The sequence below is a fragment of the Epinephelus lanceolatus genome, chromosome 8 (assembly GCF_041903045.1).
Source record: "Epinephelus lanceolatus isolate andai-2023 chromosome 8, ASM4190304v1, whole genome shotgun sequence".
NCBI lineage: Eukaryota > Metazoa > Chordata > Actinopteri > Perciformes > Serranidae > Epinephelus > Epinephelus lanceolatus.
Window position 1 is genome coordinate 20,961,621 of NC_135741.1, and position 19,873 is coordinate 20,981,493.

General features: G+C 44.3%; 1 protein-coding gene across 6 annotated transcripts in view; it reads left to right on the forward strand.

The window, feature by feature from the left end:
- The window catches only part of LOC117257902 (cyclin-dependent kinase 17-like), a 53,797-nt gene that overhangs the window by 1,716 nt on the left and 32,208 nt on the right, over positions 1 to 19,873 (forward strand). For 2 of the 6 annotated variants that reach the window (XM_033628305.2, XM_033628307.2), the window contains exons 2-3: positions 4,151 to 4,344; positions 8,739 to 8,903. In XM_033628305.2, coding sequence (XP_033484196.1) covers positions 4,182 to 4,344; positions 8,739 to 8,903 — 328 coding nt within the window. In that variant the 5' untranslated portion in view covers positions 4,151 to 4,181. Of the gene's footprint in view, positions 1 to 4,150; positions 4,345 to 8,738; positions 8,904 to 17,206; positions 17,525 to 19,873 lie in introns of those variants that run through there. The other 4 variants (XM_033628306.2, XM_033628310.2, XM_033628313.2 and 1 more) reach the window with 4 other exon arrangements.

Here is a 19,873-nt window from a genome sequence, read left to right on the forward strand (position 1 = left end):
TGACATCAGCACACCTATATTTGGGACAGGCCTTTAATTCCTTTCACACAAAACTGCTGCTTAGCAAAGATGGGAATATGATTGATTTGTTTATTTAAACCAGTATGAATATTACTTGTATAAAAATTAGGCTTCAGATAATATGTTACTTATGAATCATTCATTTGATCTAGCCACGACAGATGGCACATCGGAGACAGCGTGAGTTACGTCACCCGGCATACCGACACAACACGACTACTCACAACTTGGATCCATTTTCATGAGAAACCCTTTTGATTCTTTTGATCTGAGGACCCTTACAGACTAAAAGAATATGAGTAACTCACAGAGTAATCAAGGAATGGACACATGATTTGAGGTCGCCAACAACCTGGTTTTATACATCCAAAGAACTTCTATAAAAAAAAATGAACTGCTTGGCAATCAGACCAGGCCTCTAATTGAGACAGGCCTTTATTTGTCAAAATGTGGAGCCACACCATGCTAGTAAAAGAGACTGGGTGTTTAATTGAAGTTAGGTAATAACGTATACCTATACTTAATAATGAAGTTTTGGCTCAATGTTATCATTTACCATCTTTCCATAGAGTCATGTCAGGATGATATGGTCGGCAATTTGATGATTTTATATTTAATTTTTCAGCCGCATTATCCAGTAATTCCCTCTCCTCAACTTGGGAGATTTAGATTAAGTGACAGAAGAGATGCTGAGGAGGAGACACTGAGCTCACAAGGAGAATGGACAACTTTTTGGGTGATCTATTGGATTACGTGTGTGTTTGTGTGGATGTGTGTAGGATTCTGTAGTTGGGCAGATTCGTGCATTACTCATGCATCCTCAGGCCACCACGCAAAGCAGTGCTCCGAGTGCCACTGAGTGCCCATTCCACTCTGCCACATTGTATGTGAGTGCATGCATGCGTATGATTCATGTGCCACTGAATTGCAGAAGAATGCTTGTTAGTTTGTAATGAAAAGGAACGAAGGAGAGGTACAGGAGGCAATACAATATCTGGCTTCACTCTTGGTCAAGCTGTGGAAGTTTAACCCTCTGTTCTGATAGAAGTCATTTCAATCTGTGTATGTTTGTACATGAATGTGTTGAACTTGCAGCTGGCCAGTATCTGTGTACACTGCAGACTCAGGTCCTCCAGTCCATTCATTCTCTTGCCTTCTTAAGAGGCATATTTGGCAGAGGAAATCCAGAGCAGGGCTGGCAAGGATCACATGCTGCAGCACTGTGTGGCATCCCAAGCACCGGAGGACTGGACGTTTTTATAGCTGACACGAGCATGCGCGTGTGTTTGTGCGTCGAGGTCGGTGGATAGAGGGATGCGAATTGCGAATTCTCTGCTCTTCACTTCTCTTCTCCGTCTCCTTTCTTTTTCTCTTCACCTCAGAGACAGAAACTGCGGTTCCAGTCTGGGCCTGTAACCTAGCAACCCAAATGGTGTGTGTCTTGAATAAATCAGACTGTGTTCCTCCTCTGTCCTCCTCAGGGGTGTGTCAGTTCACCTCACCTCCATGCTACCACATCCATGAAACCACACACACAAATAACTTACTACAAAGCTGGAGATGGTTTAATTCCTCCACTCCTTTGTATCGCTCACCTCTATTAACCTCCACACTTTTGTGTTTGTTTTATTGCACAGCTTGGCTTTACTGCTCGCAAACGCATCAACAGCGTACTGTGTTGCTTTCAAACAAACCGAAAACAGCAGAAGTGCTCGTAGCATCTTTGAGGGAGCGAGAGCGGCCTCCGTCATCTGGAGTTCGTCCCCCACCGTTTAGTGGGAGTGATGTATCAGAGCTGTCCGTGGTTTGCCGGGTGTCTGGTGAGTGTGGCCTGCGCATGCTGCAGCCTGGAGCCACATGTCTCGTCCCACTCACAGTTGTGCCTCTGCCAAGCTCTTCACACTGCCACGTCCATCTGCACCAGACGAGACTCAACATCCAACGCACATTCATAACACTCCATTCTTCCTGGAACTTTTTTGTTGACCAGCACAGATATACTCTGAGAAATGCCTTACATTATCCTGAAGTGCAAAATTCAGATTTCAGCAGATTTAAACAATCAATTTTTAAGTTAATCAATGCATGATGATACTAAAAAGATGGTATCTAGCATTTAATAAAATATTCTTTAAAAGCAGTATAGAAAAGTTCACAAACTAAGTAGTACGTTAGTAGTGTTTGCTTAGTTGTTTACAAGGCAGACTACACTTTAGTTCATCATATTATAAATAAAATTGGAAATCTCAACAACATATATAATATACAGTGGTAGCCTGAAATGTTTCCCTCTGTGAGTGGCTGGGTAATGAGATTCCCACTGCATTTCTGTTTGGGCTAATTCAACAGAGATAAGATGAAGACTGTGAAATTAGTCATTATTGTGTGTCTGCATGTGTGTGCGGGCATGCCCAAATGCGAGCATAAGTGTGTGTTAATGATAACACTGGAATGTATTTATCTGGATAATAAGCAGTGCATTATATTATCGGCTGTTTCCCCCTTAATGCGAATCATTTATTCCCGAAAATGTGTGGATGATGGCTGAAAGGTTGCACGAGGAGAACCTGGTTTCCTAGTCCGAGCGGGCTTCTTCTCTAGTGAAGTCTGGGGGAACATGCAAATGAGGGGGGGAGGGAGATTCGTTCCATACTGATAATCCATGGGGTGACGGATGATATGAAATGAATGTGCTCTCCTTTCGTTCCTTTGTTGCCTTTTTTTTTTTTAAACTTTTTTCTTCGTCTTGGAGAAAACACCTCCGGCTGAGGTGCGAACCGCATCCAACTGAGCTCATGTAAATTGGCAGAGGCGATGTTGTTAGCAATGGATACTCGCTTAAGCGCATCTTCTGGTGACAAAAAAGCCAGTCGTCCTGAGTGAGGATCGCTGGGTTTTGAATTCCCTCAGAGCACTGGCTGTCTCTAATAGGCCTGAAAGACTGAGAGCCTGAAAGGATGAATGGCTTTTGTTGAAGCCTCCAAGGTTGGACACAAAGGGAAAGGCAGTGGGTGCCTGGTGCATGTGTGTGTGTGTGTGTGTGTGTGTGTGTGTGTGTGTGTGTGTGTGTGCACTTGCGCATGTCAGCTCTGGAGCCCTTATGGGTTAGATAGAAGTAGCAGGAAGTGGAAAGGAGACAGAAATACTCTGCCATAGCTGCCTCTACCTCCGGGCCAGTGAAGCAGAGTGTAGAAGACACAGTGCACAAAGTGACATCATCACACACAAACACACTCGTGCAAAGACACATGTACTGTACATAGACACACATAAACCGGGTTCTGAATGTTTGCTGAGGGGCACTCTAAACAATATAGAACTTTGAAAGCTCACTGACGTTAAGAGGTATACACATGCAGATACACAATGCACGTGGGCAGGTCACCAGTGAATGTGAAGAGCACTTTGCTGGAGAAACAATATGCTCTTTCCCCCTATTTATTCTTAGGACGGGATGCTTCTCTCTGCTGTAACCACACACAGCGTACACAGTATTTGCAAACAGCTTTCCATCAGACTTGTTTGGTTGTCGTCACATGGACACCAGCTGAGGTTGGACGACTATAGAATCGTATATAGAGTTCTTGTGTCATACGATACTTTCCTGTTCTATTTTCGCATTGGTATACTGTAGATGTGTATTGTTTGAATACCCCGACTTCATTATGGATGGCTGATGGAGGAGCCAGTCAAATGTATGTCAATCACACCTCACCAGGGAGAGCTGCTCTCATCTGAGACCTCTGGAGAACTGCATAGTCAGCCATCTACATGTTTTTTTGTAAAAAAAATTTTGTTTGTTGCTCTCTTTTTCCCTGTCTCTGTGGGTCTGCTCTCCCATTCTGTGTCTTTTATTCTGCAATGTTTGCACTTGGGATACATAACAATGAGAACACACGCTGCGTGAGCAAACACAATCATCGGGAGCCCAAAGAACTGTAGAAAATGCGCCGAGGCTGCACTGCAGTAGTTTGACTGTACAATGAAGATTAACGGGGCAGCTCGGATCTAGCTGTTGATGGTTGTAATGAGAACAATGATTATGATGATGGGGATGCAGGTGGTGGTGTGCTGATGATGATGATGATGATGATAATGACGATGCTGGTGGTTGTCCCTCCTCTCTCAGGCCTGTGGGCCCCGGTGGTGCGGTCGAGAAGATGGACAGGATGAAGATAATCAAGCGGAGGCTGTCCATGTCTCTACGCAGCGCTAGGCCCGTCGACGACTCCCTGTCGGAGCTGGCTGAGCAGATGGCCTTGGATGAGCCATCCGCAGCCAGGGACAACGGTGAGACACGTGAACAAGTGCACTCACACACAGGTAACACACAAGCACCTCAGCAGATGCCATCACACAGGCATACAGTGTGCATGAGGGGGCTTATTTCAAACACTGCAGCTGACACAAAACTTCAAAAAAGGTACAGTGTGTAAAATTTAGGGGGATTTATTGGCATCGTGAGTGAGGATTGCAACAGTGTTTTTATCTGCAGAGGTCTCTTCCTCTCTAAAACAAATAGACCAGGTGATTAAAATCTGTAAAATCCGTGGAGGGGCTTCTAACTACGGAGGCTGAGGGTAAAATATGCAAGTGGCTGCTTGATTAGCTTCACTCACCAGCCAAAAAAACACCGGTTATCAGTGTCAGGTGGACAAAAAAGTTAAATTCCAATCTTGGTGACTGATGGGAAAATGTGAAAATGCAAAAAAGCACTTGGTCTTATCTCGAGCCAGTGATTGGTTTATCCATTCCAGGCTATGGTAGAGACGTGGCGATGCATCATGGCAACCTCTGTAAACGAGGACCCGCTCCCTATGTAGATATAAATGCCTCATTCTAAGGTAACTAAAACACAACAATTCTTATTTTCAGCTGATTATACACTTAAAGGGATAGTGCACCCAAAAATGAAAATTCAGCCATTATCTACTCACCCATATGCCGAGGGAGGCTCAGGTGAAGTTTTAGAGTCCTCACATCCCTTGCGGAGATCCAAGGGGAGAGGGAGTAGCAACACAACTCCACCTAATGGAGGCTTAAGACGCCTCAGATTCAAACGTCCAAAAACACAGAATTGAAACTATAAAATATCTCCATACTGCTCGTCCGTAGTGATCCAAGTGTCCTGAAACCCCGACATAAAAAGTTGTTTGGAAAAACGTCATTTGAACTCTACCTGCCTCTCTGTGCACCACACGCACCTGTGTGCACTTGTGCGCACAAGACCAACGAAAGCATGTGAACACACATGAACGCGGTGCCCATGTCTCATTGAGCGCGGTGCACAGAGAGGCAGTTAGAGCTACAGGCTACAATGAGGCTAAAAACAGAGTTCAAATGATGTTTTTCCAAACAACTTTTTATGTCGGGGCTTCAGGACACTTGGATCACTACGGACGAGCAGTATGGAGATATTTTATGGTTTCAATTATGTGTTTTTTTGGACCTTTTAATGTGGGGCGCCGTCAGCCTGCATTAGGTGGAGTTGTGCTGCTACCCACTCTGTCCTCGGATCTCCGCAAGGGATGTGAGGACTCTAAAACTTCACCTGAGCCTCCCTCGGCATATGGGTGAGTAGATAATGGCTGAATTTTCATTTTTGGGTGCACTACCCCTTTAAGAAAACACTCTCATTAGAATTTATCCATTTCTGCCAATATATTCCCCTAAATCCTGCACACTGGACCTTTAAATTATATCTATATCCTGAATGTCAATACAGCATCTCAGTTCATAGCAGAAGAAAAAGCTCTCAAAAAGGTAGCAAGGAGGCGTCTGTTGTCAGTATGATGGAGAGTAATTGTGTCACCTCCATGACCCTCTTGGGAGTCACACAGTGATTAGTTTGACTCCAACATCTGTTACGGCGAGCGTCTCACCACACAGGAGCAGGCGAGCCACGTTATTAAAGCACAGTTTCTCATGCGCTCCAACAGTTCAAGACCTCAGGGCTTCATATGGAGCTTTTCCAGTACACGAAGAAGCATTAACTGATGTAGTGGTTTACAAATGATGGTGTAGGTGGAGAGAGTCAAAATAGAGGTCATAGCTGATCATCACAAGAGATGTGGGAGGGTTATGCAAAATGATGGCGGCAGGTACAACACTGTCCTCCAGTCATTTGTGGCGTCCGTTTACACTGAAATAATGTGTTTGTTACTGTGTGGTGATGTTTATGAATATGCAGTATTCTCATGAAGACATACAAAGTTTCACCTGAGCTTTTAACCCACCTTCATCGTCTTCACCTCATCATCTGCTTCGTTGCCATCCCGTCACTGTTGGCTTTACCTCACTTGTTCATCATCAAGGCTGAGAGGAGTAGCGTACTGGAAATGTACGTAAATTCACAAGAGAAGGGAATGTCTGAGCTCCAAGACTGAAAGTGCAAAAAGCAATGTCATTCTGAGAACCTCTGGGTGCCATCTGCTGGGCATCCTCCAGGATTGCAGGACCCCTCTTTGGAAAAAAATCAGAGACCTCACCTGACACAAAGACTGTGTGTGTGATTGGTCTTTGTGTGTGCTTGTGTCCTATTCTGGCTCCAGATGGAAACCAGGTCACACCATAGAGCGATTGCCTCGGTTTCAGCAGCTGCTTTTGTCTCAGAGAAAGGGAAAGAAAAAAGATGGATGGCAAGTGATGAAACAAAAAAAAAAGTCTCAGTGCTCAGTGTAGATTTGCAGTTTGGATACAAGGAGCAATCATGTTTGTTCTTTGTTACTAGTTGTTGTTATCCATCCCTCCATACCTCCACCTGATTAATCCCTGTCCTCCTCCTCCTATTTTTACACCCCTCTCTTTAGTCTTTTAATGGCGCAAGCTAAGTCAGTTCATTTCCAGAGAGCGCAACGAGTGAGGAAGAGGGAGTTGGATGGAGGAAGTGATGTAGAGGATGAGGAGAGGGACATTAAACTTTAACCACTGCACTACATCTTACACTCACCATCCCGTCTTGCCCTTTTCTCTCGCTGCATCACCCTCCCGACCCCCCCACGCCTCTATATATCTTAGTCAGACTGTGCAAAAGGGCGGCAAGAAAAATACTCACCACATTTTTCATAGTGCTGATTAGATGGTGCTGACCTCAGATCTGTTCTTGCAGTGTGCTCATGGAGGAGCTGTGTTACAGCGAGAGAGTCATGTGAGGAACATTAAAGCCTAATGCTCAGGGATCACAGTGGAATTTACAGTGCAATGTAGTGGAAATTGGGGATTATTTGAAAGATAGGAGATGTGACATGTGGGCTTACACCCACATTCTGCACAAAGGATTCATTAATACTAATATATGTGAAAGGAAGGTGATGATGCATGCGTGCTGACAGGGTGTTCCTCACATTTCGGAGGGGTTAGGTTAAGGTTGTGTGTAGGATTTAGGGGGATATATTGGCAAAAATGGAATGCAATATAACAAGTATATTTTATTCAGTGTAATCACATGAAAATAACAATTTTGTTACCTTAGGATTAGACATTCATATCTAGATAAGCCCATTCGTATTTTTGCGTCAGCCACCATGTTTAGAAGCCCAACCTGTGATGAGCAGCGTCTGAGAAACAATAATTTGCAACATGACACTGCTTCATTCATGCCTTAAATCACCATTTATAAAACAATAGGTAGAATCCATACTAAAAATGTACGTACAGCCAAAAGCCAAAAATGGCGTACACCAAAAAATATTCAACAATTTCTACTATCAGGCTTCCACCTCAGTATCTGCGTCGCCAATTTCCTGTCTCCAAAATGTCCGTAAGCATGCGTCAAAAGTGCTTCCATCAAGTCTGTTTTTATACATCACAACTTTTCCGTGGGAAATGGCATACGCCTCTTTCAGGTCTCAATAAAACCTCTGCGGATAATTCGACACCTGGTGAAAACCTCCTGAACGATGAACGCTGACGGAAATCTAGCTGAAAGTTTCAGCCGGTTGCAAGTTGCACTCCTCACCACTAGATGCCACTAAATCCCCCGAAATCTTATACACTGCACCTTTAAGGTACTTCGCTTTGAAAGAATCAAGGAGCATTAGCTTATCCATAGTCTTAAATTTGAGCCACAGACTTTGATTTTCTACTAACAGTCGGCTAAATATCTATTCCAGTCCCTCCAGCAGTCATTTGGTTACTCCCTTACCTCTGCGGCTACAGTGCATCCTCTAGTTATTCATGTGCATGTCTCTCTTTTTTTTCTAACTCGCTGTTCTTCAGAATCTGTTTTTATCAGTCAGTGACTCAACATATTTTCCACTATGCATGCCTCATGCCTCATACACTTTCCATGGCTATTTCTGTTACTGTTGGCTACAACAGTTTCCTCTTCTAACATGAGTCCAACAGCTGTATAAGTTCCCACTATTTTATCTATATTGTACTGTTCCTACACATTCTGCGACCTCTCTGTGTCTGGTGACCTTGTGATGTCTTTTTCCTCTTTCCCCTCTCCTCCCGTTCCTTCCTACTATTTCTGTCATCTGCCTGTCTCTATTTTGCCTTTTCTCTTGCCTCTCTTCTGCTTTCCCTCGACCCTCCATCCTTCCCTTTCTCTTCCTTTCCCTTTTTTTCCCTGTCCTGCTTTTTCGGGGTTTTGTGTCAACCCGCTGCCCCTCTGAGCTTTATCCTCACTTTCTCGCTTTCTCTCGCACTCTCTTCTTGTCTCCCTTTCGTTTTTCTCCCTCTCCCTGGCCGTCTGCATGCATCGCATGTCTCAGAGCCCATGGTGGTGTGCGCCGTGCACCCTCCCGCCTCACACAGCGCTCCCTCCTTCCTGCGTCAATATGCCGGTCATCTGGGCCGCACCGCCCTGCGCAGAGAGCCGGGTGGGGGGCTGGAAAGAGACAGAGCCTACCTGAGCCTGCACAGGACTGGATCTCTGGGTACACACACACTCACACACACATATTTACACAGTGATGCATGCATGCAGCACAATGAAAAACATAGCTGTATGTACAACTGGTTTGACTCCAAATTTCTGTATATTCAATTAAAGCCTGTCCCGTGTACAGTTTTGAAGTGATGGCACTCTCCTTCTAGTTTATGCTACTTAATGCATCTTCTCCATTTTGTTTAAGATTGCTAATAGCTACTAGTTACTTTGAATATCAAGGTTTTACAGACAAATCATATTTTCTGTATATAAAATCTGATGCATTGTCACAGATTAATGTATCCACTGCATACACTGCAATGTATGTGTAAGAATATCCAAATAATATAACACTGGTAGCAGCCATTCTGCTCTCTAAGAACTTTTGAAGTCAATTTTGCTAGTGCGTCTGCACTTCTGTTTAAAGGGACCCCAAGATCAAAATACATATTTGTCCTCTTACCTGTAGTGAGATTTATCAGTCTAGATTGTTTTGGTGTGTGACGCAGAGTGTTGGAGATATTGGCCGAAGAGATGTCTGCCTTCTCTCCAATATAATGGAACTAGATGGCGCTTTGCTTGTGCTGCTCAAAGTGCCAAAAAAACTCAACAGTAATGTCTCTTTACAGACATCATGACCCGGTTACTCAATGAAAAACGCAGGCCTTGTTGTGAGCAGTTTCGTGAACTGTATCAGCGTGCAATAGAAAGCGTGCAACTACTGCTAGCTTACCTAGCACCACTGAGCTAGCTAACATTACAGCTCAACCAAGAAGGACGCCTCTCATCCATGAGTGAAGCACACTTCCTACTGCATGGTTATACAGTAGAAAGAAAATAGTTCCCACATGAAGCAGCTCACAACAAAGTCTGTGGATTATCTTCAGTAACTGGGTCATGATTTCTGGAAAGAGACATTTCTGGCAAGTTTTTCAAATGTATTTTTTGGGCGCTTTGAGCCCCAAAAGCAGAGTGCCATCTAGTTCCATTATATTGGAGAGAAGGCAGACATCTCTACGGCCGACATCTCCGAAACTTTGCAACTCACAACAAAACAGCTGAGACGGATAAACAGCACCATGGGTAAGAGGTAAAATATGTATATTTGATTTTGGAGTGAACTGCCCCTTTAAGAAAAACTTTGAATGGAAGACTTGTAGAGGAGTATTCTTTAATTTGAGCTATTGCTAATTTCACTTAAGTAAAAGAAACAAGTGCTTCCTAAGCCACTAAAACAAACACACACCTCTGTGATTACACATACTCACATAGACAACCCACTACACTATTTCCTGCATAGGAATGGACCTCTTCTGTGTATCAGTAGTTCAGTAAAGAGAGCTCTTATGTATCTTTTTTCCCATCATGCATTAATGATTTGATTTTCAGCTGTGCGTTTTTATAATTTCATGTGTTTCACCAGAGCAATGTCAAGTTTGAGCAACACTGCCACCTGTGGTTGGAAAATACAAACATTGATGTCATGTAAATGTCAACTTAGCTCTCCATAAAGGGGAGTGTGTGTGTGTATGTGTATGTGTGCGTGTGTGCATGTGTGTGTTGGATTAAGGTCATTAGAGTTTTAGCCCTCCAGATTCGTAGTAAATGTTGGGAGGATAGCCAACTTGTGTCAGTAAATACGTTTTTTCACTGAAAACCCACGTACATGCACACACAAAGTGCACGCACACACCCACATGCTCACACAATCACTTTTTCCTTCTGACTGTCTGCATTATGTAATGGAACGTGTGGTCCGTCGCTATATGGATCCCAGTAATCTCATTTCCCACTGTGGCAGAACGGCTTATATCAGGAGCAGTGGGATGGAGTGAGGAAGGCAAAGTCAAGGATGGAGAGAAACGGTGGAGGCTGAACACTAGGATGTTGGAGATGGGCTTAGGATGAAATGGAGCTTAGAAAATGGCGAGAGATTGATTACAGGAGACCAAGCGATAGAGGCGGAGAAAAGTATAAATGAAAGGAGGGAGCGACGGGCAGAGTGGTAGGAGAGCGTTAGTTCCACGATGGCTCCTCCAGGAGTCACATTAGCTTTGTGCTGTGTATCCCCTGAGTCCTCGGCTGAGTGAACTGCAGATAGACCACGACGAGACTCCTTGCATCTATTGAACTCTGGCTGACAAGAGAACCAGTCTTGTATCAGGAGCTTACAGTTCATTGTGATCCTGCTAGCTGGGAATATAATAAGAATAGATGGATGAGACTAAGATGATCCCTGTGAAGAAATAGGGACAGCAGCAAAGGGCTGGGTACAGTTGGTAATATGATGCCTGAGGTTTGGTGCCAGAGCCAAAATAATATTCAATATCTTACTTTGACAATTATGAGTATGTTGTCAAAGTGCTCAAATGTTAAAGGCTGTCTAAACACAAAAAGCTGTAAAAGAACTTTGCCCAAAATAAGATAGTCTATCCGATTAAATAATAATTACATTAAGAATCAAAACAGACAATGCAGCTTCAGCACTTGAAATTTTTCAATCTGTGCTACTGACATATTTTAGTTGAGCTGAAAAAATGTCGATGGTAGATACTTGCAGTAGGATGCAACAAATCTTCGGAATTAACGTGGGATGTTAGAGGAGTTTGACATCATACGAAATGCGCTCACTCCCTCTGCTTTGAGCCATTGAGCTAAATTAAGTGAACCATCTCCTGGCTGTGGCTTCGTATTTACCAAACAGATGCGGGATTTATACTTCTGTATCTACAGTACGGCGTAGGCTCTGCGTCGACATAGAGGTTAGGTTAAGGCAAACAAAGTTACTGATGTTACGCTCAGGAAAAGAAACGCGACGACGACCTACCTTAAAATGACTCAAAGTTCACACGGTTCCAAACACCGCTCTCCTGGTTAAAGTCCTGGAGGAAAGTACCCTGTTTTGTGACCTTCCTATCACCCCAGCCTGCTTCCTTTTGGGGACCGCTTCCTTCTTTACTCCCATCAGCGCACTGGTTACATGATTACAGCCTTCTAAAATCCGTGGGTTACACTCACGTTAACTGGTTTATGATAATGTACGATATGCACGAGTTTTGGTGCATTGGTTCAGCTTTTCATAGGAAAACGTACGAACAGTGCATGAGAACAGCCTGTGTGTTTTCAGGGCGAGGACAGTCTTGAATGTAGCAGTCCTAAGACCACAGGCTGTTGGTCTGTGAAATCCACAGCTGTCGCTGAGCTCAGAAAAGCCCTAAAATGGACGTAGCTTGACTCAGAACCTAGAATAGATGCTGTTCTATTATTAAAATTGCGATAAGGTGTAGTTAGAAATGTTAAGAGGTACGTTGTGTGCGTGTGTGTGTCTCCCACTGGATGGTCTCGCTGAGTCACTGTGTGCCACTCAGCAGTCAGAGCACGTCGCACCCTCTAATAGAGCGACATGATGATGCAATCTCTCTTTCCTGCTGCACTAAAGAGCTTGCCCACCCTTTCTCTCATTCTCACTCTCTCCCTTTCTGTGTCTCTCTCTGACTTGCTCTATCCATCCATAGGACTGTTCAATTAAATCTATTTTCATCCGTGTAAGTGGGCCTGGCTGCTGGGTTATATGTATGTGTATGTTGGAGGTGTTTGGCCCGTTGCCAGAGTCGGAGAGAGCTTTTACAGGTTTGTGATTCATCTGTTGCTAACTGGGGCCAACACCCAGTCCCACCACACTGTACTTACAGTGAGGAGAGACAAGCACTGCACTTTTGCTTTTTGGCGCTACCTCGCCTCTTTCTCTCTGTGGAAGATGTGTAGTTACACTGCTGAGGATTAGTCGGCCCTCCCGTCTGTTTTCCCGAGAAAAAGGACTCCGCTGAAAGCTGCCTACTCTTCTCAAACCCCGTCGCAGGCTGCTATTTCTGATACTGTCACAGATGTCTCCTCTCGTTCGTCTCTCCCCTCCGTCGCTTTCTCTCTACATACATCAAAATACTATATTTAACCTCCTGATAAAAGCAGAATGGGGCAAAGATAAAAGATGGAAAGCTTTTCAGACCACCCTTATCGCCCTCTGTGTATTGCACACCATGAGAGACCTTGTCTGTGCCTGGGATTTAATGTAATGCATTAACACTGCATTAATCGCTGTAGCCCTCTCCCTTACTCCCTGCTCTCTCGGCCATTTGCTCACGCTAACCCTCTTCGCTCACTCCCAGATTGGATTTAATAAGAACAATGGAGTGGGCTCCTCTTATGTAGCTGGTCTTGCAGGCTTTTTGTGTGTATTAGGGCTTGCTGTTACATTAGCCCATGCTTGAGGCGAAGGGAACATGTTGCTAAAGAATGCTGGGGATTTTCAGAGCTATAAGAGAAAGGAAGGGGGTTGGTGAGGCGTTGCGGACCAGCACATACGGAGCCGGTAGCTGACAGTAGGCACTCCGGTCCCAGTAATTGAATAATAACATTCCTCAGATGCAGATAAAAGGTTTAGAGGTAATTACTGCAGTCTAAATTCTCCCTCCCTGCAGCCATGTGAGTGCGTTTCTGTGTGTGTGTGTGTGTCTGTTCCTCAGGGATGTTATATGCACTTTGATTTTTATTGTCCCACAACTGGAGGCAGGCTTAGGTATTTATGGTAAAAAAAAAGGTGTAAACAACAGTATATTTTAACTGGAAGCTAAATGTAGCCAAGGAAATGTGACAATGAAGATATTTCGAGCAAGCGGGCAAGAAAATGTGAAAGGGAAAGGCTGTGTGGACGTGGCTGCAGAGCAAGAGAGACATCACTTGTGAATACAAAGAGACAGGGAGACAGGGATGGGTGGAGGGCTGAGTGGCGAGCTTTTGTCCTTGACTTTATAAGTTCAAGGATGCAGCACTCTACATCAATATATGTCCATCAATGCACTGTAAATGGCCACTACTCTTTACTTGGATCTAATTTAAAGTATGGGACCATGAGTGCGTCCCGTGCGGAGAAATTGAAGTGAACGTGGCACACTTACAGTTCTCCCAAATATTTATTTTAATACACCTCACGTAAACAACACGCAGCCAGATTAAAAATGTTTTTAAGTTGTGTTAAGTGCACAATAAGCCAATGATCCAATATATTTACTTACCTAAGCCAATTATACCATTTTGTTTTAGTTGTTTCAGGTATAATTGTGTTTTTGTTTAAGTAGTCTCATAGTTAAATGCACCATTATTGACATGTAGGGTGTGAGAGCTTTTCTGCATGAGCCTGTTTTGTCAGCTACGACCTTAAAGACAACCTGATTATTGACATGAAGGGAGAGGTGAGCTTTAATCTCACACGTGTCAAACACAGTTGAAGAACTGTTTTTTTTTAATGTGTGAAACCTTGAGAATATCATGAGGAAAGATGGCATTTGATACTTTATCTTGCTGACATTTTGGATGCAGTTTCCATTCAACACATTTATGTTCTATAAAGACTTCCTTTTAGGTTAGTTTTTATCGCGGGATGGTCCACAGCTCCATAGGAAACAGGGAAATATGCATGTGTATGGACAAAATTTTGGTGATTTGGAGGAAAAAAATACATTGAATTATTTTTAAATATCCCACGAAGTGTACACTTGAATGTCCCGGACATGTTATTTTCAGGGGCGGAAGAAGTAATCAGATACCATATGCTATAAATACCCCATTATAAATAAAATATTCTGCATTTAAATGTCAAAATTACACGTAATGGTGGTGCAGTGGTTAGCATTGTCGCCTCACAGCAAGAGGGTTCCTGACTCGAACCCATGGGTGGGGGAGCCCTTCTGTGCGGAGTCTGCATGTTCTCCCTGTGTCAGTGTGTGTTCTCTCAGGGTACTCCGGTTTCCTCCCACAATCCAAAGACATGCAGGTTAACTGGTGACTGAATGGGCCATAGGTGTGAATGTGAGCGTGAATGGTTGTCTGTCTCCATGTGTCAGCCCTGTGATAGTCTGGCAACTACCCCCCGCAACCTCTAACAAGATAAGCGGCTACGGAAAATGAATGAATGAATGCTTAAAGGTTTACTATGTAGGGATTATTCTTACTGTTTGAAAACAGGATCGCAGATGAAAGTGAAAGCCAACCCCAGATTAACTCTGGTTCATTACATTTGCCTTTTTTTGCTGCGATTTTGTGGCTACGATTTACTGGTCCATCTGCGTCATAACCCTCACCTATGGTCATGAGCTCTGGGTAGTGACCGAAAGAATGAGATTGTGGAGATACAAGCGGTGGAAATGAGTTTCCTCCGTGGAGTGGCTGGGTTCAACCTTAGAGATAGGGTAAGGAGCTCGGACATCCAGACGGAGCTCGGAGTAGAGCCGCTGCTCCTTCGCGTTGGAAGGGATCAGTTAAAGTGGTTCGGACATCTGATCAGGATGCCTCCTGGGCGCCTCCTGTTAGAGGTGTTCCTGGCACGCCCCACTGGTAGGAGGCCCTGGGGCAGACCCAGAACCCGCTGGAGGGATCACATATCTCATCTGGCCTGGGAACACGTTGGGGTAATTGTGCTTTGTTACTTTGCACCAAAGATTGTTTCCTAGAAAGCACAAAACCTTCAGTGTTGACTGTACTAATAGGTATAACAGCTATTTAAATAATAAACCGAAACAACCAATGAATCCTTTACAAAACTTTCAATTATTCTGCCTTTCCGTATCAAAGCAAATCAGTTCTCTCCACGACTCACAGCCCGTTGCTTTACACTAAAGATCGATCCCTCAGTGTTGTGTTGCAACAGGAAATAGATCACATTAAGGATGTAATGGGACCTCCAAGCCCCTGATGCTTGTGCTGCTGCCCCCTCAGTATATTCTGCATATTTGGTTTGAAAGGGACCTTTGGGATCTTTACAAAAAAAAAAAAAAAACACACAGGTGCTTTCAAATTCAGCAAAACATTTATCAGGATTAACACTTCCACATCCTGCTGAATAGATCCGTGTTTGATATTTCTATAAGGAATTTGTGTTTGTCCATATTGTGTTTGCTATGCAGGTGTGTCACATAGAGCCATATATGTGTGTAGTTTTTATAGGGATGCACAGTTACTGTGTGTGCGGCGCCATGTATAAGGGATAGTGCATGTGTGTGTGCACACGGGTCAAGAATGAATAATGGCCTGCTCTTCGGGTCCATGGGGAAGGACGGAGGGGGAGAGAGAGAGAGAGAGAGAGAGAGAAACAGGAAGGTGGAGAGAACGCATGCGAGGGGGAAGATGGGAGCTAGGATGCCAGAGGCATCACTCAAAAGCCTCAGGGTTTCAATTTCTGCGCTAGAGAGTGATAAGGACGAGGAGGCAGAGGGTGGAGAGGAGGAGAAGAGCAAGAGAAAGAGAAAGACGGAGAAGGCGAATGAGACCGAGCGATAGAGACAGAGTGCGAGAAAGAGGCTGATCAGACAGAAAATGTTGTCATCGGCTCCTGAATAGAAAGAGAGGGTTGTACTGTACATACAACACCATGTCTGGACCTGGATGAAGATAGGAAGAGCGAGGGAGGGACAGAGACACAGGAGGAGGGAGCGAAAGAGAGATTGGTATCACATGAGAGGGAGGAGAGTAATAGCAAGGTGAAGGGAGGGAGCAAGAGGACTAACAACACTGAAAGCACTGATAGGGGCGCCAGAGGCAAGGAGGGAGCAATCGAGAGAGGGGAGTGGAGAGGAGGAGAGCAGCACAACAGCCTGAACAGAGTGGTGCGCTGAATAACAGTGGGAGAACAGGGAGGAGATCTGACAGAAGGAGAAAAACACCAGGAGAAGAAGAAGAGGACACTGGACTGGAAATGAAAAATTAACTAGAGAGGGAAAGAGCGTGAAGGAAAGAGCCTGCAGCCAAAGAGGTCAGATAGTTGAACACCAGACAGATGAAAGTGTTTTCCTTCCTAGGAGGAGCTGTAAGTTTTGGTGTGTGTGTGTGTGTTTCAACGTGAATTATATAGATGGAGACACAACACCTGTTATTGCGAGATGATGGGGTGTAACAGTTTTCAGCTTGCATGTGTTGGACTGTCTCTGCAGCATTTTGCCTACCTGCACGCAGTTTGACCTTCCTTAGTCAGCAAGCAGAGTGTGACTGCGGAGAGAGAAAAAGAGCGAGAACGGAGGAGAGGTGGAGAGAGGGAGTGTCTACAGGAAAACAGAGACAGAGGGAGAGACAGTGTGTTAAAGTGGAGTAGTAGCCGAGGGAGTTGTTGCATTGTGATTAGTGTGCCTGTGCAGTTTGCGCTGTCCTCCCGATGTAAGACTCTTTCTCTTCTGCATGGGGCTGTCCTGGAGATACAGATACAGCCTGAAGATTGGATTTTGCCGTTAAACAGCTACAACTCCTGAAGCCCAGGTCCCACCCAGACTGGACCGAAGTGATTTCCACTCCTCAACAAGGCCCGGATTTTTTTTCTACCCCCGTCTCTTTGTGAAATGTATTTTTGAATTTTTAATCGCGCTTCCAACTGTAGTGTTTTTGAATCCTCTGGAACAATGGATGTGCCAGGCAACCCCCAGGGGTGCCCTGCTGCTCGTGCTCCCACCACGGGAGACCCAAGGATAGGGGAGGCTAGAGTGGGAGAGGGGATAAGAATCGGGGAGAGAGACACCCCACTTAGGCTGTCACCTTTCCGTATGCTTCGAGTGCTGGACTCATGCCGTCCTCCAGGAAACCGTATTGGTGAGTCTCATCACTGTCATTCCCATCATCAAGTTCATCTACATCCCGATCCTCCGTTTCATCAGATCCAGACTAGGCTGATTAAAGCAGTCTTGATAACAATTTGTATGAGTTTGATGGATTTTTTTAAGGATAAATGTTGTCTGATAGAGGATGTTGTAAGTAACTTAGCATCTTTGTGCATAATAAAGGCCTAGAATAGTTGTATTCTCATTGTACAAACACACGTGATGTGTCTGATCTCACTCTGAGGGACATTAAATGGACATTTCACCCCAAAACCTGCAGTGCTTTTCATCAATCTAGATTGTTTTGGCAGTGGCACTCGGCTTGTGGTGCTCAACACACCAAAAAACATATACTTGAAAAACCAAACAACAATGTGTCTTTCAAGAAATCATGACCCGGTTACTCATGATAATCCACAGACTTTGTTGTGAGCAGTTTCATGTAGGAACTATTTTCTTTTTGCCGAAATACACCCACCAACCATATCGCTGTGCAGAAGGAAGGGTGCATCTACTCATGGATGAGAGGCTCCTGCTCCAGACAGGGCGAGTCCTCCTTGGTTGAATTGCAACGTTAGCTAGCTTAGTGTTGCTAGGTGAGCTAGCAGTAGATGCCTGCTTCTTTCTCGACAATTTTGTTGGTGGGTGTAGTTCGGTAGCAAAAAAATAGTTCCTACATGCTCACAACTGTGGATTATCTTGAGTAACCGGGTCATTTCTGGAAAGAGACATTGTCGACATGGCCGATATCTCCAACACTGCAGTTCACACCAAAAGAATCTAAATTGATAAACAGCACTACAGGTAAGGGGAAAATATGTTTTTTTTTTTTTTTATTTTGCCATAAATCGTCCCTTTAAATTAACATTAAACAGGTCTTGAGGTTTTATTAGATATGAAAACATGCATTTATGTAAAGTAGCTTTCTCTCAGAATCTGCTGATCCCACAGCTTTGAACATCTTATTAATAATAATGTATTAATTAATAATATTATTTCCTTTATGCGGCTGGTTTTAAGATCAGAGATGCGGTGGGTTAGCCCAGAGCAGTGTGTTGGTATCATCAGGGACCCCACAGTCCTTCGTATTTTGAATTTTTTATCTATTTGCTTGTCAGCACAATGGCTGTGGTATCTCTATTCCTGCTGCTCATGCCAAATTCAGAAAATATGCTGTCATTTACTTAAAAACTGTTTTGACAACCTCTGGCCTAAGAGCAAAAAAGAAGAAGCCAAATGATTCAGTTCAAAGCACAGTAATAATAGTGGGTAATGCACTGGATGTGGACAGTGACTATTAATTCTGCCAGTGCACCCTTGAACAACACACTGAACTCAATGTCTGACCTTGCCGAGCGAGGGCTTATGACAAAAAAAAAGTCCCAAGATTTCCATTACTCTTTGAAGGGCCCTTAAATCTAATCTCACACTTACTTTACTTTTTTAACATTCTTTCCGCTGGCTTTTCAATCATTTTCCAAGGCGCTGCCAACATGTGCCGGAGATGGACTTCCAGCTAAGTGGAAGTACGCAGAGCTGGGTGAGGCAAGAATAGCCCTAAAAGCAGCCCACTCACTCTTTCAGATGTGCTAGCAGGGAGTCAGCAACCCTAACTAGGCCAGCCTGGCTCCACACGGGGAGGCAGTGGTAGCTCATGACATTTACTGTCTGCTCTTAGTCTGCTTTGGAAATGGAGCAGAAAGAACCTGCAGGAGACTGGAAAAGAATGTCCCACGTGATTAGGAAGTCCGCGTGTGTGTACTTGTGTGTGTTATTTAGAGGAGAGAAAGTGTGTTGGGGAAGCTGGTATATGGGAGACAAATCCACGTGCTGTTTGTGTTAGCAGAATGTTGTCATACTGCTTCGAGGCCCAGGTGATGGAATTTTCCTCCAAGGTCAGGTTGCTTTGTCTGATCCACCCGCATCTCCTCGGCTGTTTACACAAACAGACGGGATCAGGACCTTTTTCTGAAAGTGAGACAGACCTGTGACATAATAGCAGCACTGGATACTCACTCTTGGTGGGCACGTGGTCATGTGTGTGCGTCCGTCAGTATGTAGATATCCTGGATCAATTTTCCTTCACTCTGGTGTCAGTTACCTCGAGTTTAATGTTTCACCATCAGGGTTGTGAGGGCTGATTCCTGATATGACTACTGACTGCTTGGTTCTCTTAGCAAGCTGCTCTGTATGCACACCCCGTATTCTTGTGTCTGGCTTTGAGGCCACAGGCAGTACGTCAGACTTGGAGATTTAAATGACTACGAAGAGGTTTACTAAGAATTTGCACAGATGGATGTGTTGGGGTTGTGTTTTGCTAATGAGCATATGCTGCTTTTGT